The sequence below is a fragment of the Monodelphis domestica genome, chromosome 6 (genome assembly GCF_027887165.1).
Source record: "Monodelphis domestica isolate mMonDom1 chromosome 6, mMonDom1.pri, whole genome shotgun sequence".
NCBI lineage: Eukaryota > Metazoa > Chordata > Mammalia > Didelphimorphia > Didelphidae > Monodelphis > Monodelphis domestica.
In genome coordinates, this window is record NC_077232.1 from 281,571,520 (window position 1) to 281,599,198 (window position 27,679).

At 36.3% G+C, this 27,679-nt stretch overlaps 1 protein-coding gene across 1 annotated transcript in view; it reads left to right on the forward strand.

Moving 5' to 3' along the window:
* Positions 1-24,744, forward strand: part of GRID2 (glutamate ionotropic receptor delta type subunit 2) — a 1,955,631-nt gene extending 1,930,887 nt beyond the window's left edge. Inside the window, exons 15-16 of the mRNA XM_007495736.3 lie at positions 19,121-19,361; positions 22,283-24,744. Coding sequence (XP_007495798.1) covers positions 19,121-19,361; positions 22,283-22,705 — 664 coding nt within the window. The 3' untranslated portion in view covers positions 22,706-24,744. The remainder of the gene's footprint in view (positions 1-19,120; positions 19,362-22,282) is intronic.
* Positions 24,745-27,679: the final 2,935 nt, after the last annotated feature.

The window sequence follows — 27,679 nt, forward strand, 5'->3', positions numbered from 1 at the left end:
TTGATATGGCACTAATTATTTAACAAATCTTTCTCCCTTTCCTCTTCTTCCTATCTTTACTGGAAGGATTGTTTTACCTTTTGTAGCTAAATCCCCAGAACCAAGCCAGGAACATAAGAATTTAATTTAAAAAAAAAAATACTGAATTGTTAGTTCAGAGTATGTGAGTTCAAATCCTAACCTAGCTCCAGCCATTTAATTTTTATGGGCCCTGGTTTCCTCATACATATGTAAAAGAGAGTAGATCTCAAGAAACAGTGAAGATTAGGCCTCATAAAACATGAACTGAGGACTATAACTCCTAATACATTAAAATGAAGTAGCTGAGCTAGAAAACCTCAAAAATTCTTTCCAGATCTAAATACATGATACAATAAGAGATGTCTGTCACAAGAGATATGTGTACTAAATTTTTATTGTACTTTCAGGAAGGAGACAGAACCTCAGGAAAACACTGACTGGAAAGACTTACCAAAAAAGTTGAGAGTTAAGGAAAGTCTTGAACTTGGGACATTCTGACCAGGGAGAATAGCATGAAAAGAAATATCCTGATGAGAAATGTACAATATGTTCAGGAGAGAAAGTAAACTATTTATTTCCCCTGAAGTTACAGATGACCAATTTAATGATGGAAATCGACCAAAATGGGAATCACTTCAGAAAAATTTCTTTTAAGCTAACCTTACTCCAAAATGAGGGATACTTACAGTTTTCAAATAGCTCTAGACATGTTGAAAGCTTTTTAATAATCCTTCACAATCTTTCTTTGCTTAAGAACTCAAAGCACTTTACTAACATTCTGAATAATAGCAATACTCTGGTAGAACTGGAAAATGTAATAAAAAGAAATGATTTTCCCCATTGTGCAGCTAGATAATGAAGGAACTCTACTTACCTTCAAATTCTGACCCTTAGTTGAGAATTTTGTCCTTTAGTTCACTGTCCATGCTAATCTTGTTTCTGCTAGAATTTTAATATATGACCATGCTTTTAAAAAATCAATATGTGAAACCCTAATACAATAATTTAAGAGACATTATTCACTTTTCAAACATGAGCTCCTAACCATGCATTTTAAAATATGGTCCGATTTATAAAAATTCAATTTTATACATAATTTTCAGGAACATGACTAATATATATTCCAGATTGTCCCTTTAATCATTCTCTATCCTTTAACCACTCTGCCAATCAAAGTAAAGCTTACCACCCTTTATCCTTTTTCTTTCCATAAATGCACACTTACACACAAGCACAAAAGACCCAAGTTGTCATTTAAGAATCCACTCAAGTGCCCAATTTCAGACCTAGTTTCTCATATTGAAACACATGAAAACATGAAAGTTATACACATTCTACTAAACAAAGCCAATTTTACTTTATTGCATATTCTATTAATTGTAAACGTGAACGGTTTGCATAAAGAGAAGATTTTGAATTGCCTAAAGTATGGCTCCAAGCAGAGATGACTGTTGCCATTTTCTCACCCCAGAATGAAAGGAGTTGGATTTCCCCAACACCCCCTTTCCTCTATAACCCAAATATCACACTGTGCTTAAGGAGGAAGCTGACATTTTCAAAGATCACCAAAAGTGTTCTCTTTCCAATCACAATTATGCCCTCTGTCTCAGTGGGAGCCATTGTCTAGCCCTGTTTAGCTCTCCAGCATCTTTCTAGGTTGCTTTCATTATACTGATTATCTATTCATTTGCCACCCAGCACTCATTTTATGAACGATCATGTCTGCCATTTCTATAATGAGTGCTTGACTTTTAATGCAGGCATAAACACATAAAATACATAATAATTAAAGTTCACTAGTCACCACAAGTCTTGAGATCCATCTTGCTTCTAAGCTGATTTTTCAAGCAACCACTTCTGAGTTAGTAAATATGGTTTTACATACCCACTCAGAGCAGGACGATACCACAGTTCTCTTAGAAATGATCGAAAGAGAGACCAAGATGGAGAGAGATGCAACTTGAATGATTTAGAGTGGCTACCATATTTCCTAAGAAGGTTCATCTATTCCCCTAAAATGCTCCAGGGAGAGAGCATTCAGATCCCTATTTCAGGAGGTGAACAAATATCTTTTCTAAATTATGTGTAGAGATGTGGCTAGAAAACCATCACAAAAGCCCCTCTCCTGCTTCCTCGTGATGCAAGGAGACAGTAGGTCCCCAGAGGTTAGAGAGGCAGAGCTAAAGCCCTGGTAAGTCCCATCCAGTTTGAAAGGCTTCATTGGACATGCCTGACGTAGCCTACAATCCACAACCTGCAATATGCCTGTTGCTGGAGGGTCAGCTTCCCAAATTTCAGATCTCCTCATCATCTGGCTACTGGCAGCAGTGGATATTTTGGCCACAGTGATTCCTGGGAGACCATCTACTAAACCACAGAGAGTATTGGATCTGTACTGCTGGGGGATGAAATTACACACATTAGAATTAAATAGGAGCAGCTAGATAGCACAGTGAATAGAATGGCAGGGCTGGAGTCAGGAGGACCTGGGTTTGAATCTGGCCTCAGACATTCCCTACCTGTGTGATCCTGGGCAAGTCGCTTGCCCCAGATTGCCTAGCCCTTACTGCTTTTCTGGACTGGAACAAATTCTTAGTGTCAATTCTAAGACAGGAGGTAAGAATTTAAAAAATTAAAAGAATTATATAGAAATATAATTTCTTTGGGTTTCTGTTTCCTCATCTATAAAATGAAGGCATTTAATAAAACTGACCTCAAAGGTTCCTTCCCCCTCCAGATCTGGCACCTGATGGCACAGTGAAGAGAGTTAGATTCTGCCTCAGAGCTATGAGGCCCTGGCTAAGTCATTTAGCCTTTCTCAGCCTCAGTTTCCTCATTGGTAAAATGGGATTAAAAATAGCACCTGGGGCTATTGTGAGGGTCAGGTAAGATAGCATGTAGAGTGTGTGGAAAGGAAACTAGAAATGAGTTTTCCCAAATCCTCCCATCTTCATGAATAAATATTACAAATGCCTTGAAAACCTTAAAGCACCATATAAATATTAGCTATTATCTAAGAACCTATATACATGAAATTGTTTGAAAGATAGATAATTCATACAAGGGAATTGCTCATTGGCTACAGGAGTGGGGTGAAGGATTAGAGGGAAAGAACATGAATCATGTAACCATGGAAAAATATTCCAAATTTAAATGTTCAAATAAAAAAACCAAGAAAGATAATTCATATTTTGTAATAAAGACCATTCAAAGAGCCATTGCCCCCTATGTGCTAGGCACAACATTAGACTTTATAGTTATTGTTGAGTTGTGTTGGTTTTAACTGACTCTTGATGTCCCCATTTGGGATTTTCTCAAGAAAGATACTGGAGTGGTTTACCATTTCCTTCTCCAGCTCATTTTATAGATGAAGAAACTGAGGCAAATAGGATTAAGTGGCTTGCCCAAGGTCACACAGCTACTAAGTGAGTGAGGCCAGGTTGGAAGTTGGGAAGATGAGCCTTCTAGACTCTGGACTCCAAATTCTCTCAATCCACTGTGCCACCTAGCTGCCCTACAGTATTAGGTACTGGAGATAAAAAGACAAAAATGAACAAGTCCCTGCCCTCACAGAGCTCAATCAGAAGGAGGAGAGACCTCAACAAATCCATATGTGAAGAAAAACAGAATTAATACAAAACAAATACAAGGTAGTTTATGAAGAGGAATCAGAAACTGATTCCTATGGAAATTAAGCCTTGAGTCTTGAAGGAAATAAAGAATTCAGCCATGAAGAGGCAAGAATGCATAGAAAGCACAGGCAAAAGCACTGCAAAATCACAGAGAAAGGAGCAAAGAATGTAAAAAAAAGCAAGAAAGCCAATTTGGCTGAACCATTCAGTGCAAGAACAGAAATAACATAATAAAGTTGGAATAGCAGGTTATGAAAAGGATTAAAATGTAAATAGAAAAATGTATATTTTATTCTAGAGGCATTAAGAAACTGCTGTAGATTATTATTAAATAAGGATCAGGTCTGCTCTTCAGGAAAATCACTTTAACAGCTTTAGGGAAAGACTTGAGGCAAAGACACTCATCAAGAAGGTGATGAGGGCTTCAATCAGGTTGGTAGCAATTTGAGCAGTGCTTAGGAGGGTGGATATAAACAATGCTATGAAATAGAAACACTAAGATTGGACGTGGTTGGTGGGAGATTATGAATCTGGAAGGACTACATCTAGCAAAAATAGGGAAGTTTCAAAGAGGGGTGCATTGGAAAAGTAATCATAATTCTGTATTGGACAAATTGAGTTTGAGATATCTATAGTATGTCTAAGCAGCTAGTTGGAGCAGTGGATAGAGTGCCTGGAGCAAGGAAGAGTTATCTTCCTGAGTTCCAATCTAGCCTCAGATACTTCTTAGTTGTGTGACCCTGAGCAACTCACTTCACCCTGTTTCCCTCAGGTTCCTCATCTGGAAAATGAGTTGGAGAAGAAAATGGCAAACCATTCTAGTATCTTTGCCAAGAAAACTCCACATGGCATCACAAAGAGTCAGATGACTAAAAAACACCTGAACAACATCATAGGATATCTGATTTGAAATGTCCGATAGACATGATATGGGCTTGAAGTTTAAGATAGGTTATTTTATTGAGATTATGCCTTTATGGATATTAAATTCTAGATCTAGTTCACCTGGACAACTATTAAAACCACTGTAATAAAAATGGGAAGTTTCATGCAATGTTAATTTACAGTGAGTAATATTTTTTGGAATACTATTTCCCTGTTTTGAACACACATCATTGTTTTGATAACATCTATAATGTCCCCTAAGTAATGAATTCATTTTCTGTTTACTGTAATAGCACAGAAATTAATGAACTCATGTGATATTCATATGGTTCTCTGGGGAGGTCTGAATGTCTTGCTGATACCAAAGTATTCAGAAGTGTATACAATAGAGATTTAGTTACTCAAGAGGAAAGGGACTTAGAAGACTTTGGATTTACAAAATACAGCTTAAAAAGAAGGGAGACATAAGCTCTCCTCTTATTCTACACACTTTTTCAGGGATATTAAAGTTCATTTGGAAATTTGGTATTTTAGATAAATGTCACTATCTTACTCTGTGCCAAAACCAAGGAAAATAGATGACATAGTAAGAAATAATAAGTGATGAGCTTAGAGAAATAAACTTTACAAGGCCAGGCAAGAGAAAATGAAGCTAGAAAACAGTTCTTATGACAAAGATGTGTTGGAGGGAGGGGATGGTAGGATTTGCAGCCATCAATAGATCAAGGGAAATTAACTAGTGGAACACTACCCAAATGATTTACTTGCTTTCAAACTGCATCCACCTTAGTGGAGTGTGTTTAGCAAGAAAGATGAAATAATAACATATTCAGTCCTGGGTTTCACCTTTTTTTAAACCCTTATCTTCCAGCCTAGAACCTGTGTATTTATTTGTTCCAAGGCAGAAGAGCAGTAAGGGCTGACCAACGGGACTTAAATGACTTCCCCAGAGTCACAAGATAGACAATGTTTGAGATCACATTTGAACCCATCACTTTCTACTTCTGGGACTGGCTCTCAATCAACTGAGACACTCAGTTGTCCTCTGAGTTTCACATTTTTAAATAGCATCTTGGCAAACTAGGTCCTATCCGGTGAAAGGGGAGCAGAAAAAAAAAACAAAGACTTGGGTTTTGTAAAAGGGAATCCAGTTTACTTCTTTTCTTTTATCTTCTTTTCTTATTTATTTATTTTCAAATATGTGAAGAGTTGACTTGTCATTTGCTGGGCTAGCCCCATATCGGTGAGCCTATGGCATGTGTGCCAGAGGGGGCTGCTCCCCATCCACTCTCCACTGCACCTGAGGACATTTCTCACATGGCCCACCCCTCTTCCCAGCAGCCCAATGGGAGAGCTTCCCCCCCCCCCATCTGGAGTAAGAGGGCGGCTCACATGGAGGGTGAGGGTGCAGTTTGGAAAATTGGTCTCTAAAAGGTTTGCCATTGCTGGCCTATACAAATACTGGAAATATATGAATGAGGAAATATAGTGTAGGGAAGAGAAGCCAAACACACTTTAGGCTAGCTGCAACTACATAGTATACTTTTTTCTTTATTTTATTTTAATAATAAATTTTCATATAAGTTTTCCAAAGTTATATGATTCATGTTATCTCCTTCTCTATTTCCCTCCCCCTCCCAGAGCTTTTCAGTCTGAGTTATACAGGTATTATCAAGCAAAACATATTTCCATATTATTCATTTTTAAAGTTGAATAATCTTATAAAACCAACAAACTAAGTCATATACCTAAATAATAAAGGGGTAAATCATACGTTATCATCTGCATTTAATACTTTTTTTTGGATTTTGATCATTACACAATATTTTAGTTACTGTGCATAATGTTCTCCTGGTTCTGCTCATTTGACTCTGCATTAGATCACATTGGTCTTTCCAGTTCTTTCCAAAACCACCTTGTTCTTCATTCCCTATATAGCACAATAGTATTTGATCATCATCATATACCACATTTTGTTCATCCATTCCTCCACTGAGGAACATCCCTTTAGTTTCCAATTCTTTGCCACCACAAAAAAAGCAGCTAATATTTTTGTACAAACAAGTCCTTTCCCATTTTTTTATCTCTTTGGGATATATATATATATATAGTGATATTGCTGGATCAAAAGTTGTGCATTCTTTTATAGCCTTTTGGGCAGAATTCCAAATTACTCTCCAGAATGGATGAATGCAACTCCATAGTATAGCCAAAAACAAATTAAAATGTAATTGGGAAATATTTAAAAAATAAATAAAAATTGAATACAAATGTTAATTTGTGGTCAGTCACTATATGGCTCACATATAGTTTAGGGGCTCTATTTCTATTTGAATTTGACACTTTTGGTATATTCCATAGGAGCACTGGACTGAGACCCAGGAAAACTTGCATTCACATCTTTCCTCAGATTATTATGAGCTATGGGACCCTGAGCAATCATCTTAATCTCACCAAGCCTCCATGCCCTCATATGTGAAGTTGAAGGCATTGAACATGATGGTTTCTAAAATCCCTTCCAGAGTGTAAAGCCTGTCCATAAGTACTTAATTAAAGTCATAATAATGAAGATGACCATAGATCACTTGGGATAATGTACTTGCCATCATTAAAACCTTCTAGAAGCCCTTGACATCTTTGTAACATGTGCACTAGAGCAGCAGTCTGGGTTAGGGAGTTTTTCTCTGTACAGGAAATCAAACCTATAACTTTTAATGCTTTAATCAATTAAGCCAATTAGCTTAAGTAGTCAATTATTAAACATTTATTAAGCACCTACTATATGTCAGGTCCTGTGCAAGAGATACCAAAAAAGTGGGAATAGAAAAAATAGTCCCTGCCCTCAGGAAACACAAAATCTAATGGGAGGAAGACAACAGAAAACCCATGAGCAAGTAGGCTATATAAAGGATAAATAGGACAAAGAAAAGAGAACAACAGTCCTAATATTAAGAGGGGTTGAGAAACACTTCCTGTTGAAAATGAGATTTCATTTGAAATTCCCTAAGTTGAGAGATGGAGTATCTTGTTCATGGAACAGTAAGGTTGCCAGGAACACTATCATCAAAGAGAAAGGGTGTACAAAAATGTAAGACAACTGATTGAAAGATCAGGGGGTAGGTTATAAAGGGCTTTGATTTCAAGACAGAGAATTTTGTTTTTGATCTTGGAGGCAATAGGGTGTCATTGAAATTTAGTTAAGTAGAGAGGTGACATGGTGACAAATAATTTAGGAAAATCACTTTGGTCACTAAATGGATGGACTAAAGTAGGAAACAGACTTGGCAAAGGTAAACCCACCACCAATAGGCTATTGCAATAGTCCAGGTTTGAGGCAATGAGGGCCTGTACCAGAGTAGTGGCAGGATCAATGGAGAGAAGAGGGCATATTTCAGAGATGCTGCCAAAGGTGAAATTGAAAAGCCTTAGCAACAGATTGGATATGGAGGGTAGAAATTTAAATGAAGGGCACTAGTAGATTAATTGGATTTTACTTTGATTCATATTCAGAAAGTATCTGTTATATTTATATGGTACAGTTATTGACCTTTTTCAAGACATAAAAATATCAAGTAAATTTCCATTAGCTGGGTTTATAAGATATGGGAATACCTCCTGAGAATGTTAGGAGACACTCTAAAAATTAAGAATAATGGATATGTTTTATTTTCTTCTCCATTATTTCCTGTGGAAAAGTTAGTGCATAACTAAATAATTTAAATGTTTTATTTTTAAATATATATACAAATATAAAAGGGTTTTATATGTATATATATATATATACACATATAATATAAAAAAGGATTCTGATTAATAGGTATGGTTTAAAGTGACCTAAATAACCTAAAGGTTGAAGTTAAATTATCTCTACTCAAAACAACACCCTTTCAGGAGGGCAATGCAAAATATCTAGTACCGAAGCACATGAGGAGTGGGGACACAGACAACAAGGGATGTTTTTAAAATACTACTTTTAGAAGCATTCATATTTTAATGTCAGAAAATTAAGTCACCAATGGCATGTAGTGATTTATTTTGAGCAGTCACAAAATCACAGAGCTCTAAAGGACCTTAAAAGTCAACCAGTGCATCCTCCTCATTTTGAAGATGAGGAAAGTGGCCCAGAAAAGTGAAATGATTTATCATTTACTCATATGTAGATGATAGCATATGGATTCTAAAGATTAAAATTAATATCCAGTAACTAAGTATTATATTTTTAAAGTTTTATTAATAATAACTAAAATAAAATTTATACCTAACTCAGCTGGGGTCTCAAGAGAAGAGAGTGAGGTAGGAGTCCCAGCAAAGTTAAATACAATCACTTAAATGTGAGGACACAGGGAAAGGGAAAGAGTTTCTAGGTAATACAGAAAGGAATTTTGGGTAATGTAGTTTTAGAGGTTCAAGAATTTCCAACTATATAGGATTAAAACACTGCCAAAGTCACTTAACTGCTCTGTGCCTCAGTTTCTTTATCTATAAAATGGGATTATTGCTATTAAATAGCTCCTACCTCATAGAGTTGCCATGAAGATCAAGTGAGATGACATTTATAAAGCTGAAAGTATAATGTCTGGTCCATCAAAGTTACTTTAAAAACACTTTTCCCCTTCCCTTTACGTCCCCACAACTTAGCACAGTGTCTGGCTTACAACAGATGTTTACCTTCCTCCTCTATCCCCAGCTGACATTCTTTCTAACTTCCTAACTTCATCCTTTCTACCTTGTCATGGGTATTTCAGGCTCAGACTGGCAACCTGGTCATACTCAAATTCTGACTCTCTCCCGCTTTCCCTACCATATGCAATCAGTGGTCAAATTATGTCATTTCTCCCTTTGTAAAATCTCTGATATACACTTTCCTCTCCCTTCTAACACTGCACCCACCCTGATTCAGCTCATCATCTCATACCTGAACTATTGTAATAGCCTACTGGAGCCTACTCAAGTCATTCTCCACTCCAATGCATGTTCCATTCAATTGTCAAATTGATCTTGCAAGTTTGATTATATCACTGCCCTCCATTTGTTGAATTCCAATAACTCCCTATCACATCCAGTATCAAAAATAAACTCTCTCTTTATTACCTACCTTTCCAGTCATTTTACACCTCACTCCCCACCTTATCAAACCTTGAATATCCATCTTCCTACTCTCATTATTTTCACTGGGTAGCCTATGCCTGGAATGCTCTCCTGGAATGCTCTCCCTCCTCTTGTCTGCCTTCCAGCTCCTCCAACTTCCTTCAAGTATTTTTCTAAAGCCCCACCCACTATAAGGAACCTTTCAGTCCTCCTCAATCTTAGTGCCATTCCTCTGAGATTGCCCCTAGTTTTTCCTGTCTGTATCTACATTGATTTGTATATTTTCTCTTCCCCATTAGACTATGAACTCCTTGGGAATGGTTTTTGCATTTTTTGGTGTCCCTGACATATAGCAAAACATAAAAACCAGTTGATGGAACTGAATCTTTTCCAACCTTCTCATTATACAAATGAGGAAAATGAGTCTCAAAGATATTAAATAATTGGTTACAAGTCACAAAGATAGGGATTTGGGATTTGGACTCAGACTCTCCTACTTCAAGTTCAGAAATTGCTTCACTACCATAGGTCATTTCTCAGTTTAAGAATATGTAAAAATTAAAATTAAATCTCAAATATAAAATATTATACTTTAAGAGATTTATTAATGATCATTAGAAATCAAGGAATAAAGAGGATACAAAATAAAGACCACATGCCCATGGCTGATTAGCCCATATAAAATTCCCATATTTAGCTTACCACCTCCACCATGCTGGCTGCAAGCCCAAGAAAGAGCCCCAAGAGGACTACCCACTCGCTAATATCCTCTGTCTACAGGAAGTACATAATGACAGGAAGTCAGTGGGCTTCTGGGAAACGTAGTTCTTTTTTAGGGTAACAGATTTTCAATTATACATGTCCCCCCCCCCTCCGAGATCTGTGGAAGACTAGTCTCTCCAATGGATCTTTTAAGCATAACCAACTTTGAAATTACCAAAATTTGGGGGTAAAAGGAAAAGAGAACAAAACCAATGATTGCTAGGTACATTGAAAAAAAGCCAGTTAGGGGGCAGTCCCCTTTGGCATAAGAGTATACATACAAAACAAGTGAATTCAACCACACACAGTTCAAATCACCAAATACTAAAGTTCACTCTGGATCTGGTGCAGCATGTGGTCTGTGGAGGCATCTTCATGGTGCCTTCTCCAAACAGTTCACTTTCTGGGTTCGGAGAGGTAGCATGTTTCTTATCCTAAAATTAATTTCAAAAAGAATGTAAACTTTGCATTTTATAATAATTATGCATTCTCCCCTGAATAGAGTACTGAAAAAACACAGGGATCACTTAGGCATGACTGAGTTATGAGGTATATGAATTTAGCAAGAGAAATCAAAAATATCCAAAAGATCCAAATAAAAGAGAAAAGGTAACTTCTGGATAAAATATAGATTATCAAGGTCTTATATGTAAAAATTCTGAGTAAAAGAAAAATAAATTCATAACAGGTCCTTGAATCAGGGCCCAATTAAAGTAGTTTCTATCCCACAAGTCTGAAGGACAAAACAGTGATGTTTCACTTATCCATTTGCCATACTATAAGATAGAAAAAAGGACTAGATTTTTGTGTGATAGGGAAGTGTCATTCCCTGGTCTGATTTTACATTCATTCTCAGGGATAGAGGGAGCCAGAATGATAGCCAAACTTCAGTATTTGTCTGTGAGTATTTCACAAAGAGTGTGGTACAAGGTATCCTACATCTTAATATATGTCAAGCATTGCAATCTTGAGTCTCACACTAGGTTCAAGTCCTTTTGTATTGGCTTAGAAGTTCATCAATCCTACCTGGACTGGTTTGGTCCTTTTTGACCTTGTGCTTCTTGGCACTGTATAATGGCTCTTTTATTCCCTTCTCCTGGAATCAGACACAACCATTAATCACAGTTCCATAACATTTATCAATAACTGGAAGGTTTCCATAGTCTAAAGTGTTTGCGTATGCAGCAAATATATATATATATTTCAACTTACATAACTGCAGAATAAAAAATCAATATTGATTGTATGTACTGTAAGCACAAGAAATGAGAAGAGGGGAAAAAATATTCTAATTAAAATAAAAGAAAAGCAATAATAAAATAAAAAATTCAGGAATTCAATGTGTTCCCCCAAACAGTATCCATTTGTCTATGGACTATTATGTCCAATGCATGTGATGGGAGATTTATTAATGATCATTAGAAGTCAAGGAATAAAGAGGATACAAAATAAACACTACATGCCCATGGCTGATTAACCCATTTAAAATTCACACATTTAGCTTACCACTTCCACAATGCTGGCTGCAAGCCCAAGAAAGAGCCCCAAGAGGATCACCCACTCGCTAATATCCTCTATCTACAGGAAGTATGCAATGATAGGAAGTCAGTGGGCTTCTGGAAAATGTAGTTCTTTTTTAGGGTAACAGATTTTCAATTATACAAATATGAAAAAGAAAACATAACACATGCTAACCAGTAGTGATAGAATGTTGATTCTTTCTCTATTCTTTTATAGCCTAGGCATCTCATCTTACGCACAATTCAAGCTGTTTTGCTTTTAGGCCATGTAGAAATGATTGCTTATTAAACTGCTTGTTTTCAAAACATTCATGAATGTAGGAAGTGATTGATGAACTTGTGAAAGGATTAGAATTTTTAAAATTTTAATTTTTTCTACTTAATTTCTCCTCCCTAGCAAATGGTCCAATCAGAAAGTAAATGGCTTTATTTCTTTGGCTCTGTCAACCAAAGATTTAAACATTCACTATATTTTAAGTGAGTAAAAGGTAAAAAAAAAAGAAGCCTTTATAAACTGTCCAATTGATTTAGTTTTTTAAAAAGATATAACAAATTCTCATTGACAGATATTTTTGGTTTTTTTTTTCATTTGGAGACAAATTCTATATAATTTGGGGTTTTTTGAGTCAATATTTATCTTTATCTTATATATTGCATAATATAATATATGAAATAACAATAATATAATATTAATATAATATAATAATGCTTATGTGTTATAAGTATGTAATAAATCATAATAAATATGCTTATCTAAGAACTTTTAAAATAAGAAAAAAGTATAATTCTATTTGATTCACCTGCTATATATGAGGCAATATGCTAGGCCTGGGAATACAAAGACAAAAATAAAATAATTCTGCCCTCAAATGGTTTATATTCTATAATGAGAAACAACATGGAACATATATAAGGACATATAAAATATATGCAAAGTAATAACAGAGGGGAGAAGCATTCCTAGCAGGGGTTACTGGGAAAAATTTCATGTAAAAGGAAAAGTCCAAGACCTGTGTTTTATAGATAATAGAACTAAGGCCAGGATGGGGTAAGCAATTTGTACAGTGACCTGCCCAAGAATTTTCAAGTAGCAGAGGAAACCAATATTCTTTCCATTTTACTATGCCTTATCATTTATTCAAATTAATTATAAGAACTCGCCAGATCCACTCCTTTAATGAAGAGATCTAACACTTATGGAAGAAAGGAGAAACTTCAAATTGATAAAAATGTACTGGCCTTCCTTCTTTACAGAAGAAGACTATATAGGTGGTAAATACACCATAAGATTTGGTCAATGTGCTGGTTAATTTTGCTGAACTGTTTCTTTTTTCTTTCTTTTTATTTTTCGCTACCCTCCAGTTAGGGGAAAGTGGGATGGACTCTGAAATACCGTTTTTAATGACACCAATTATGATGAAAACAAAATATCAGTAAAAGTAAGGCTGTTTTAAGTCACACATACACATGTAGGAGAAATGGCAGCAGCAGCATCTCAGCTCTGAAACCGATCACGTGCTCCTTGTCAAGCAGAGCATCCTTTCCCTGCCACAGCCAGAGAACGTTACCGTTCATCATTAAGTAAAGTCCTTCCTGTCTTCTTCAAAGAAAGAGAGCGGGCGTCTAGGCCTTGGATACGTCTTACTTTCAAGGAAACAGTTTGATCAGCCAGTTAGAACATAAAAAATAAAGTGAAATATTCGACTCTACTGATTAAACCGCTTACTTACTGTGACACTGAAAGGACAATTGTGAAAGCATTTCCTTGCAAGGTCCTCTCTTCTGCTAGGAAACACTGCCATCTGGTGGTCTCTTATTTGATGACAGACTCAAACTCACCAACACGGAAAGCTTGTCACTTTCCTGAATCTTGACCTACTGGGCCTTCTGGAAGCATCAGAATTAGAGAAAGGGTTCTGCTTAGTCACAAACCTCTCTGTGAATACACGAAGAATTTCCTTGTTCGTGGCATTTATATGGCATGTCATTATATTCCTTTACCAGTTCGAAGCTTCTCCATTTTATTCTGCCTTGGTCCAAGAAGTGAGAGAAATGTAGCACGGGCATACAATTCCCACACTGGAACTTAACTGCTCTTTAAGACAAACTTGACCCCTAGAAAAGGGAGTTTATAATTCGAGGTTTTCCTGTGAAGTATCCAGCCCGGAAGGATGGAGGTACAAAATTGAGGAATAATACTTTCACAGATCTTAAACTGCAAGGGACCTCAGAAGCCAGGAGGCCATCAAAGCCAAACCCCTTCTTTTATAGACATGGAAAACAAAGTCCATGGTGATCAAATGAGAGCACATGGAAAATAGAACCTCCTAGTGTTCTTTCCTCACTGAGTCCTTCTAAAGAAACTTTATCCCCAACTCTCACCCTGCTCCCAACCACACACATCCCAAACCCTTCCGTTGCTTAGGAATTTTGGCAAAGCCAAGGCAAACTTTAAAGCAAAACATGAATTACCTTGTTAAGATAAATTCAGTTGAGATGTTTGGCAACAAATCCTTAGACAAAAGGCCACATGAAAGACAAAACCCCAGGACACTGCAGGAAAAGACAGAAACTCCACAAGTCTACCTGGATTGAAAGGGTAGAAGATAGAAGTTGGAGAATCAGCCCTGGAATTAGCCATTTATCTAGTTAGTGTTACAAACTAGGGCCTGAATTCTATTTTTTTCCTAGGTTCTAAAAGTCAAATGCTGTCAGTAGTCCTAAATTTCCATTCCCTGCACAAAGTGGACCCAGGTTGTTATGTCTAGCTATTTGTGTTTTGGAGAGTCCTACAGTCAAAATCTTCTCAGTGAATCAAAGTAGAAACCCCTCCTGATGCTGCATCCCTCATGAGCTTTACAGAACATAGAGCATATTTACAGAATATAAGTGTAAAGAGTATGCTATCTGATGTGGTTTCAAGATCTCAAGGAAAATGTCTTTAGCCAAAAAAATACATTTAGCTTCGTGAGCTAAAATTTCCAAATCCTATTTGTCTCCTTTTGCTTAAAGGATTCTACTTCCCCATTTAAATAAGCAGAAAATTTTTCTAGAAACCCACAACATAAAAGGTAAGGGGAGAGACCACTAATCAAACTAGCATTTCCTAGTCAAGCACCCATAATTCAAGTATCAGAATCTCCCACACATGTACAGAGGTCAGGATCATCATGACCCCAAAAGGGGTAAGATAATCATGTCTTAAAAACAATGGAAACTTCATGTTCTTCTTGAGAACAGGTAAAAATATAATGGTAGGAGTGCACCAGGGATCATGAAAGGACTAACAAAGACACAAGAAAGGAGAAGCTGTAGAAGATACTTTAGTTTCTCCTTGAACTGAGCTAGGACATATGCCTCAGTTGGTGCAATCTACCCACTGTCTGACAAATGAGATATATCTATATAGAAAGAGCTATATGCTATCTAAAATGCCCACCATTAATTTTTTCCTTTGGGTTAAAGACCTGTTATAAAATGGTGGACCTGGAGGGAAAGACAGGGTCTTTCTTGTCTCCCAGGAGAAGATGTAGAGGACTACCAGAAATACCACTGGACTTATAATTGGCAAGTCCTGGATTTGAGTCCCAACTCTATTACTTACCTACAAAGTAGCTGTGTGACTTGCAAAAGTCACTCAATTTCTATAAATCTTTTTAGACTAGGAGCTTTTATTTCAAAGAGGAAGGATATGTAAGATGCAATGCAATAAACACATTAAAAGTGAGCTCTGGGGGGCACCTGGGTAGCTCAGTGGATTGAGAACCAGGCCTAGAGATGGGAGGTCCTAGGTTCAAATCTAGCCTCAGACACTTCCCAGCTGTGTGACCCTGGGCAAGTCACTTGACCACCACCACCACCACCACCCCCATTGCCTAGCCCTTACCACTCTTTCTGCCTTGGAGCCAATACACAGTATAGACTCCAAGACGGAAGGTAAGGGTTTTAATAAAAAATTAAAAAAAAAAAGTGAGCTCTGTGCCAGGCACTGTGCTAAGCTCTAAGAATATAAATAAGGAATAGATGGTCCTTGCCCTCAAGGACATTACTGTAAAAGAGGAAAACAATATAGAAAAGAATGCTGAAAAGTGAGGGGAGGGGGCTCCAGAGACCATTCCAGAGCAGAAGCATGATGAAGATGGTGGCGAAGTCCATGTAAGTGGAGCAGCTGAGGCAAAAGAAGAGATGACTAAAATTCCGAGCCAGCTCTAAAGGGAGGTTTTTTGAGGAGTTTTTTGCTCTGCCCTCTAATCAGAGAGGCAGAAGTAACTGAGGGTACTAAGGAAGTGTGAATGGCCAAGCTGAATCAGTCACCTTGGTGAGAAATTTATGAGTTTATCCTGGATAAGGCATGATGAAGATAATGGAAGTTATGTAGAGAGGTTATGCTGATGAGGGGAGAGGAGAGTGTCATGAATGAATGAATGAATGAATGAATGAATGAATGAATGAATGAATGAAAAAAAGCATTTAATAAGCACTCTGGATACAAATACAGAACTTCCGTCAAGGAATGTGTATTCTAATGAGGAAATAGAACTATGCATATAAGTAGTCAGGGAAGGGGTATTTTGTTCTAGATGTCACAGGATGTTGAGTATAATATTAAGGCAGCCCCCTAGTACAACCTTTCCAGAGACAAAGGTAGTACTGATTTATAGCAATTTAAAGCAAAAGGTTAAAAGTGGATGGAAAGGTATGGTGGCAATGGAAAAAATGGCTAGAGGGCAGAAAAATAAGAGAATAAGCTTAACATAAACTTTATCTTTTATAAATATTATCTCATTTTATCCTTACAATAATCCTTCAAAGTAGGGTCTATGATTCTCATTTTACAGTCGAGGAACTGAGGTACAAAGAGGACAATTGTCCCGGGTAATACTAGTATCTGAAGCTGAATTTGAACTCAGGACTTCCTGACTCCAGGAAGAAGCTCCATCTACTGCTTTGCTTAAATAAGGACACGGGATGTCCAGGAGTTCAGAGCAGAGTGGCTAAGTTCCTCCTGGGCTTGGTCTCTATACCTCTAAAGTAGAGAATAGAGCATTAGAAGCAACAGAATGGGGAAAATGGCCAGAATATGGAAGGAAAGGGACTAACCTGAACCTAACAATGGTCTGTCACTTGCATCTGTTCCAGTTCTAACATCCTCCATTAAATTCCAGCTCTACTCCTCATATATCTCATAGTAGATATCCTGGGAACTTTCTAATTCTATTCATAAGGCCTCATAAGCTTTCCTAGGCCCTCCCAAGGAAAAGGCTTTCATGACTGACAACTGACCAAGTGATCAGTCTTCACTATAGAGATTCTCTTTGAATACAGAAAAGCTTGCATGGCCAGGCCAGAGCCATCCCTAGAAATCCCCATAGAGCATCAGTAACTGAAGTAATCAATGAAACCAAACCAAGCTAGATATGGCCCCCCAGAAGAGTGTGGGGACTGATCTTAGCCCAAAGTCCCAATTCAGAAAGTAGGACTTGAAGAATGAGTAAACTATATGCGAGACCATCGCAATTCAGTAAGGCTTTGGCCACATTTGGGGCTGGGGGCCGGGGAGATGAGTGCAGCTCTTAGACTTGAGTCACAGAGAATCTCCCATCTGAAGTGGTAAGGAGAGTGTACAAGGCAATGAATCACGGGGCATTTCTGATGTCATTGCCCTGCGTACTTGATGGGACCCGAGAGCCTTTCCTCTTGTTCCACCAGGTTTCCAGCATTGCTATGAAGCCCTCCTGACCACTTCATCCTTCCCACTCCCTTCCTTCTTATTATTATTCTGGATGGAAGTAAGAGGATACCAGTCAAGGCTTTTAGGCACTTTTGTAGAATTCCTTGGGTCTTATGGGGGGGGGGGGGTCTCTTGTTTTCACTTTGGGTTTTATTTTAATTGTTCTTCAAAACCAACTGGTATTTGAAAACATAAGAAAACTCTTGCCAAAAGTTGGTGTTACTTAGATGCATAAAGATCATGACTAAATATATTTATAGATGTGTAACTATGGAATACATGTCAAAATATTTTAATTATGTATGTATATATTATATGCATAAATTTAGTACATACATATATAGTGTATATATGTATATTTACATGCATGCATACAGATAATGCATATGTAAATATAGAGTCAGCTTGGTGAAATTGCTAAAAAGACCTCCAAAAAGTGAGTTATTTGCTCCTTTCAGGTAGGTTTATTTCTACTTTTTTAAAAATCAAGCTGGGGGGTGGGCAGCTAAGTGGCATGGTGGATTGAGAACCAGGTCTAGAGATAGGAGGTCCTGGGTTCAAATGTGGCCTCAGATAGATACCTGTGTGACCTGGGCAAGTCATTGAGCCCCCATCACCTAGCCCTCACTGCCCTTCTGCCTTGGGACCAATCCACAGTATTGATTCTAAGACAGAAGGTAAAGGTTTTTTAAAAATCAGGCTAGCACTATTAGTCTAAAGTTATCTCTCTTCTAAGTTACTACTACGTTAAATTAGGAGTTTAATCTACCAAAAGCTACTGTTGCAGACAGTTGCCAGCTGATGATAAAAAGAGAAGTGTTTCTTATTTTAATTTATGAACCTAACCCAAAAGCTTCTCAATAACTTTGCTTCTTGTTCTTCAAGGTAAGATGTATTTCCCCCTTTGGCATTAAAAAGAAAAGCAAACCAATTGTGTGCAAAACCAGAAACGATGTATTTTATCAACTTCAAAATTGTCCCAGGGCTTTCTCCCACATCGTGTTAAATAATAGAAGCCTTTTTAATTGAATTTCTTTGTATGTACCATATGCTGCATGATGGCGTGCCAGCATCTTGCTGTAAGCAGCAAAATGTTCCTTATAAAAGCATTAGGATCTGGAGCATCATTTTGTTTCAAAGACCATAGAATAGTGTAGCAGCATGAAACCACACAAAAAATACTGCCTAGGAAATGTAATTGTAAAAACACATTGTAGTTACCCCAGGGGAAATATTATAAATTATAGAGTACATGCCTGCTAGCACACACAAATTCCCAGAAAAAAACACCTTGTGGTATAAACTCTATCTGTTGAATTGCAACAATGGAGTTTCTCATTACCCAGCATTCTCTCTGCAACTTGTTTTCCTTTTGACAGACACAATACTTGAGGAGGACTATGCAATAGAAGGGTTTTTCTGTGCCTATATATCCTAACTCTTGTCTTTTTTTCTTTTGCTCTTTCCCCACGACCCCCAAGAATCCTAGAACTTCAACAGAATGGAGACATGGATATTCTGAAGCATAAGTGGTGGCCAAAGAATGGCCAATGTGACCTGTACTCTTCTGTGGACACTAAACAGAAAGGCAGCGCCCTGGATATAAAGAGCTTTGCCGGTGTCTTCTGCATTCTGGCAGCAGGGATTGTTCTGTCCTGCTTCATAGCAATGCTGGAAACCTGGTGGAGCAAGAGGAAAGGCTCTCGGGTCCCATCAAAAGAGGTATTGGCTTGGGAGCTTCATGTAGAACAAGGCTTTCACCTTCGTGGCATTGTCTAAGATTTGCAGAAAGGAGAATCTTGAAGACAGGCACATTGGAGAAGAGTTGGTAGTTGGGCAACTATTGAGCAATAACGTCTTCTTGCTTAGAAGACTCTGAATTAAACTGACAAAAGTAAAATTGGCACCCAAAATACAACTTTCTGCTTTAGAGCAAAGAAAATGAAAAACATACTATAGTATTCTAAATACTGAAGATCCATCCCATTTACTGTAAGTGAACCTTGAACTTCTCCCCAGCTCAGTGTAGCCTTTAATCTGGCAATTCATGGAGGCTCTTACCCAGTGATGGGTGTGTGTCTCTATTTATGTGAATTCAATGTGCGATGACAAATCTCGCAAGCCTAAAAAATAACACCTCTCTCCTCCTCACTAGTGCTATGGTCAAGAAACATAATTCACATACTTTTTTCAGCACAAAGGTAGAAAAGGGGAAATACATCATTGGTAATTACTATCACCCTCTACACCCCCTTTTTTAGACACAGACCTACAGAAAATGAACATTTGCTTTTTCTTAGTTCCTCTGGCGAACTTTATACTGACTGTGGAATTAATCCGAATCATATCCCGCTTCCTGAAATGGTTATAAATGACCATGGTAAAAGCCAGATTCATTTTCTCAGTAATGACAAGTGGCCATAAAGATGTATATAGTACTACTTTTTAAAAGAAAAAAAATTCCGTGCTTTCTCTAAGTATTCTGTTTTCATATATACAATAGCAGAAAGAAACCAAATGAGAGAGGAAAATACCTGAATATTTTTCTTGATTTTAATAGTAAATAGAAATTTTAATTAGCGATATATTAAAATAGTATTAACATAAATGCTAATTAGAATTAATAAAATATACTTGTATAATATATTCACAGAAATTTGTTACTTGTATTCATTTGAAATAAACCAAGAAACTATGGCTTTTTTATATGAGTATTTAGATGATTTAAAAGCATTGATGAAGATGATCTGTGATTCATAAAGCAAATATATAGTTATAGTTATTTTAGTGTTCCATTCTGGTTTCATGGGATCTCAGAACAAAATTTTCTCTAATGCTGGGAAATAAGAAACTCCATTGTTTTTAATATTCCCCCAGACAACTTAGTCTATACAATTAGCCACGCTATTAATGAAGAAAGGGTTTTCTTAAACTAAGAAATATGTCAGCCCAACTGAATTAGTGGATTCTGAGTTAACAAAATATTATTTAAAAAATAGTTTAACAAGAGGCAACTAAACGGATAGAGAGCCAGGCCTAGAGATGGGAGGTTCAAAGCTGGCCTCAGACACTTCTTAGCTCTGGGAGCCTGGGTACATCACTTAATCCCAATTGCCTAGCCTTTACTGTTCTTATGCCTTGGAACTGATACTTAGTATCAATTCTAAGACAGAAGGTAAGGATTGAGAAAAAAATAAATTACATGTAAATGCAGCATCATAACTTCATCTTGAAAAAAAATCTAGAAATTCCATTGTATTTTGAATTATTATAGGTAATATGAAAATGTTTGCATTGCTGTATCTGTTGATGGATTGACTACATTTCAACAGACAGAGGGAGCATAAAATTGCATTTCCCAGGATCCTAAAATCTTAGTAATAATATTACATTAACATGGTATTTTATTGAATCTTGAGATGAGGAAGGAAGAGGAAAAATAATAATGTACATCAAAATTGCTGCCCTTTAGAGCCCATGACAGACAGCACAATAGGGAAATTTTTGACTGAGCTCTGTTACATGGCAACCAATAGAGATCCCTCCAAAGAAGAATCTCTATTTCTCCAATTATATTTTATTTAAAAAAATATTCTGATATGTTTTTATTGCATGGGCCTCGCTAGAAAGAAGGCTGAGCTAGAAAGAAGGCTGATGAAAAGGAGAATTTTTTATCCTCATGTATTTTCTCCACTAAGCTTCCAAAGTACATATTTAGTGAACAAAAAGTTTAAAAATCTGGTTTTGACCTTATTAATTGGAAGTTTCATTTCCTTTTCAATAGACCAAGTGCCAGAAGTGTTTTAGAACTTGATATGCAAGAATGATTCTATAAGTAGATGGAATAAATTGTCACCTACACAGTGTGACTTGAGAAGTACTTATATGGTGGCTCTTTTGCCACCAAATTATCTTCTCAAAACAGGTGCTATAAATTCAACCATCAGAAATTTAGTTTTGGGGTTAAACATTCGCATCTCTAGCCATTCTCCTTTAAAACTCAAATACTTTCAGGATGGATTTACCATTCTAGTTATTGGTATACATTTTAGAAAATAGTAGCACTTACAAACCAGCAACATAACTTTATTTTGTGCATTTTTCTATAATTGAAAACATAAACAATATATAAAAAGAAAATACAATGTAATAAAAATATATGTTTTTCAGTTAAATGTATTGGAACATTGTTGATATTTTAAGTACAGACTTAGTGAATTAATTTCTATTCTCACTTTCATTTATGGCAGGAAGAACCAGGACAGTATGAGGCCACTAGGCACCTAGGAAGGAGGGTCCCTCAATTGGAACAAGAATGCAGAAAAGGGAAGGGGATTAACAAAGACAACTATACCTACTTCACAATTTTCTTATGACTGGCCCTGTTATAGTATAACAATCACCTATGTGCTACACCCAGCTCTTTGCAGTTAATGTGCTAAAATATTAAAAACGCAGTTTATCTTAATGTCATTAGTTGCCGAGAAATAATTTGCTACAGGTATTCATTTTACACTTGCAAACTAATACTGAAATTCCGTTAATTCCATTTCACATTTCCCAAACTCTTTTCTTTGGGCCCATTCAAGTGGACTCCAGTGATCATGAAAGCTCTATCTTCTTTCTTTTCTTTCCACCCCCAGGATGACAAGGAAATTGACCTGGAGCACCTCCACAGACGCGTCAATAGCTTGTGCACAGATGATGACAGTCCCCATAAACAGTTTTCCACCTCATCAATTGATTTGACTCCTCTGGACATTGACACATTGCCAACTCGACAAGCACTGGAACAAATCAGCGATTTCAGGAACACTCACATTACCACAACTACCTTTATCCCAGAGCAAATCCAGACTCTTAGCCGCACACTGTCCGCTAAGGCTGCTTCGGGTTTCTCGTTTGGCAATGTGCCTGACCACCGAACTGGGCCTTTCAGGCACAGGGCACCCAATGGGGGCTTTTTCAGGAGTCCTATCAAAACAATGTCATCAATCCCCTATCAACCGACTCCTACTCTTGGGCTCAACCTTGGCAATGACCCAGACCGAGGTACCTCCATATGACGGCCAGGCAAAGCTTCTTCACTATTTCTTTTTAGGACTCCCTTTGCAAGGAGCAATTGTAACATTGTGGGACTAACATGGATGTAACTTTTTTTTAAAAAAAAAATCAGGATTATTAGTAACAGCTCTAGATCTTTCTCTTGACCATCTCGCTTTCTCTCTCTTTATTTCTTCCTACCCACTTCCCTCCATTTTTCCTTTAGTAACCTTGTTCCCCCAGGATATAGGACACTAGTATTCTATTAGTATGCTTTTCATATACTGTACTTCAAGTATAGGAAATGTGCACTGAATATACTAAAAGTATATGCAGGATTACTTTGACATAAAAGGAGGCCTCCACAATGTCTCTCTTTTCTAAAGAAATAAACTTGCAATAATTTCATTCTTTTTCCATTTATTCTGCTGCATCCATCCAGTGCTCCGCTGCTGTTGTGTGTCCTTTAACTGTGGACCAAAGGCAACCCCTGCAGTGTAAAAAAGACCATTCAGGCCACATAACATGAGAATGCAGTTTTGTAGGACTACAAAAAGCCATCACTATGCCAGTAAAAACTACAGTTAAATTTACTCTTGCACTGCAACAGTGCATATGACCTTTATGTGATTGTACAGTATTAAAAGTTTTTTCTTATGTACAGTGAACTTTATCATGTGGCAGAAGCCTGTCGTGTTAAATAAATTAGTATCTCATATATACATATATATGCACCTATATAATGTGTATATATATATATAACATGGTGGCCATTGCTATCGCAATTCATTTAATAAAGCTTTAGGTTTCAAAGAGTTGTGTTGTATACAGGAAAGATAAATAGTGCAGTGGATCTTTTCACTTAGAAAAGGCAGGTTGCTTTCATGAGATTCTGACTTGCATTGTTTGCCAACTTGAGCATATTTTATACTTTTTTTAATTATTATTAGAACATCCAGGGCAATTTAGAGTTTGTACCTAGATGTAACTCATTTGAATAGGTTTCGCATTTGTTATTCAGAAGTGTATAAAGCTAACCTTGATAATTTTGCTTTTAATTAATTAGATAAATGGAAAATGCTATTAGCTAAACCATATCCATGACAGCTAATATAGCTCTCTAAGAGTTTAAACATAGATCATTGAAGGTTAATAAATTCTTTTCCAAAGCAGTAGACCAATCAATACAATAACTGTGTTAGTAGGAAGGAGGGGGAGCCTTTGAAAAATATTGATAGGGCCTTAATTACTGTCATATATTATCCTTAAAAAAAGGCTCTCATTTTAATCCCTTTGGAATTTAGTTCTATTTAGAGGAGCTAAGTAATTTTTACATTAGTGCCAAGTGTACAGAAAGACAACAGCAAAAACTAGTGCTCTTTTGGGCACGACCCTTTTAAAGTCACATTCTTCCTTGTTAGAAATATAGAATGAGCTTTCAGTTTGTAATCCTTAAATTAAAATGTGGTAAGTAGGAAGTAAGTAACTTATCCTGAATTTTTTTAATGCAGTCATACGCTTAATTTAATCCAATTTATTCCATGGCTAGGATTGATATAGGAATCAGCCAATGTGAATTGCTTTAGGAGAAATTTAAAAGTATATTCTTCAGATATATTCTATTTTGATGGTAATTCTGTTCTGGGGAGCATCTTGTACTGTCACTGTTTTTGTACTAAATCTTCAAATATTGTCTACTGTGTAAGGCAGAATGATTTCTTATCATGCACAGATCATTTTGTTTCCAGGGCAGCAAGAATCTAAGTGCATGCACAACTTGTTTTCCCTTGTAAAATCCATGATCTCATTCAAAAATCTGATTTAAAAAAAAGAAATCTTTACAAGAAGCTATGTAGGGACATACCAAATGTTACAGTGATTTTAGCTATAAACAAATTGTTAACCATGTACAATATTTAAAATAGGCCTATTTTGATGTGTTGCCTATTATACAAATACACAAAACACTTTTTGGAGGCCTCAGTTAAAAGTGGCAGAGCTTTCTGTGTATAATTTGTCTAAATAATTTGTCTAATAAAATTGTTTTCTAAACTTGCTCTCATACCGTTTAGTCCTAAATAATGTGAAAATTAAAAAGGTTGTTTTTCCTGACTTAAGTAAAGTGCTTTTAGAAAATATACCCTGGGTTCTTTTAAGAATGGAATACATATGGATATGTATTTGATATGCACCAACAGTGCTGGCAAAAGGAATGGTTTGTGAGGGTGCAAATACTTATGGTCCACAGAGCAACTAAAGGAAGGCACTCTTTTTTCTTTTGGAGTGTATTACAAATAACACATATAATATACAGAGTTCTAATGGAAAATTTCATGGATACACTCAAAAAAGAACAAGACAAAGATGTGAGATTTTTTTTAATTACTATGAACAAAACTTTAATTTAATTAAATAGGATGAGAACCTAATATAATACATTTATAATAAAAACATTCAATTCTTTTTAAAATAGGACCTATTTAGTATTCATTTCCTTGCTATTAGAATAATATATTTACCATGATTGTTTGATTTATTCTATTAATTTTTATTCTAGAATTTATTTTATTTTAATTTATTTTATTCTAGGATTTTTAATCTGTCCATCTTCTTGGACATCTATGCCCAATGTTTCATGTTTCTATAATCAACAGAAATGAAATTAAAACATATCTAAAATTTCACTAAGGCAAAGAGAATACAAGATCACATAAGATTAGTTGTACAATTTAAGTAAAATTGAAAAAAGTTAAAAACTAATCAATTACCTTTCTTATGAAAAATAAATTAGTAGCTTCAGTGGATTTTAAAAGTAGGTCAGAAGAATGATCCAATCATAAATCAGTAGGTTTTAATTACTAAAACTAATTACTAAAATTAAAAAGGTAAACTAAAAATCAAGAACCATGTAAGATTCAAATCTATAGTTTAATGAGCACAACAGCCATCACAAACAACAAAGAATAGGGCAAACCACTAATTAAGCAAGGGACAAAAAGTAAAAGCTTCAAAAATCTGTGCTAAAACCTTTGAGTTTGTCATCCATGTTAGCTCTAGAAGGTATCTCAACAATCAACTGGATCAAACCCCTGAACTTTAATAATGAAGAAACTGAGGCTTGATTAAAAGGCCTATATGTCCATAGGATTCCTGATTCCTAGTTCAGTTCTATTTTCAGAAGGCCATGCTTTAACCTAATATACCCAAGTCTAAAAATAGGAGTTCTAACACCTACCTCATCATTTCAACATAAAGTTTAGAGCTGATGGAGAAAGTAATTTGTTCTTCTTGAAACAAACCTCTTTACTACAAGATCAAGAAAGAAATCAGGTTACTGTTTTCCCTACATATATCTAAGATATGTCTCATTTTTGCCATACATAAGTAGAATATCATAAAACCACACTTGTCCTTGCTTGTATTAATATAACATGGATTGTCAGTTACTTGTATGGCCCATACTTTGATCGGTGATTTCACCAGAGAGGGAACTCCTGAAAATCACAAATAACTCTTTTAAGCCTTAGCAATGGTGGAAAGGAATTGGAATGGCTAAAAATACCATATTCCTATAACTGCCTGCTGATAAATCAGCTAGCCTTGTCCTGGTTCTCCCCAGGCTCACATTCCAAGTCTCTCTAGGTTAGTAGCAAAACCTGCCAAAGTATAACCTCAAAAAACTTAGGGTCACCTCCATGCCACCCAGAGGAAAAAAACATTAATTAAATGCTACAATGTACAAAGCACTGGGAAAATGTTAAAGGCTGACTAATTTTAGTGGGCCTGATCATTTTTGAAAGCTAAACAAAATTGTCTTAATATATCTCCGCTATATAAAAGAGAATAAAACACTAAAATCACTAACTGGAGAAAGCTTAATTTTTGTAACTTTGTATTGAAAAAAAATTGAAGAGGAAAAAGTAAACTTGCCTATGGTACCTGAATCAGCAGTAGAATTTTTTTTCTGGGAGATATCTTTGATGAATATTGAATATTTTGATATCTTTTTTTGAAGGTTGCTAAGTGTTCTTGCTGCATAGCTTTGTTTTAAAACCCTTATCTTTTGTCTTAGAATTGATACTAAGGATTGATTCCAAGAAAGAAGAGAAGTAAGGGTTAGTTAAGTGACCTGCCTAGGGATACAGAGCTAGGAAGTGTCTGAGGTCATATTTGAACCTAGATGTTCTGTTCATAATTTTTAGAATGGGGCAGAAAACCCACACTTCCAAATTAAAATAGTAATACCTTTAAAGTTTGCCAAGTCCTTTGTTCACACTATCTATTTTCATCCTCATAATAACCCTGTGTGCTAAGTGTTATTTTGTTTTACAAATGAGGATTTGAGTGGTTAAGTAGACTTTCATGATCCTGCTGTTTTGGCATATCATCTCTCTGCCCATTTTTGTTTTGTTGGAAGAGGGAGAAATGACTTTTAAAACACATAGATGTAATAAAAGTTTTAGAATTTGAACATCTGAAAGAAGCTTTCAGATATACTGCCACCATACTATTAAAAAATACTTACTCGTTAAAATGAAAAGAGCCCTGAAGTTGATTGTGATTTCTAAATCTATGATTTTTATCATATGATTCAGATTTTTGAACACTAAGAACTATTTGCCTCTGAGAAGAACAAAATATAAGGGAGTTATGATACCAATGCTAGTTACCAAAGGGACATAAAGAGGCTCAAGATACTAACTTTAAAACTAAGCTAGATGTAAGACCAATGTTTCAAATCATTACTAAGAATTTCCCTTCCCTTATTTATTTATTTATATATCATACCACCCCTGAAGACTTCCCCCAAACAACTGTTTTATCATAACTTGTGGTTTTAGCATTTCCTATTCACTTCATTAATGGGGTTAGAGGTCAAGGAACTTCTTTTCAACATTGGCCTCACGGGTAGTTCCAGTCACAGTTCCAAAGTATTTCATGCCAGATGTACTTAGTAGAGCCTACCTTTCCTGCACTATTCTCAGTTTCTAACTATA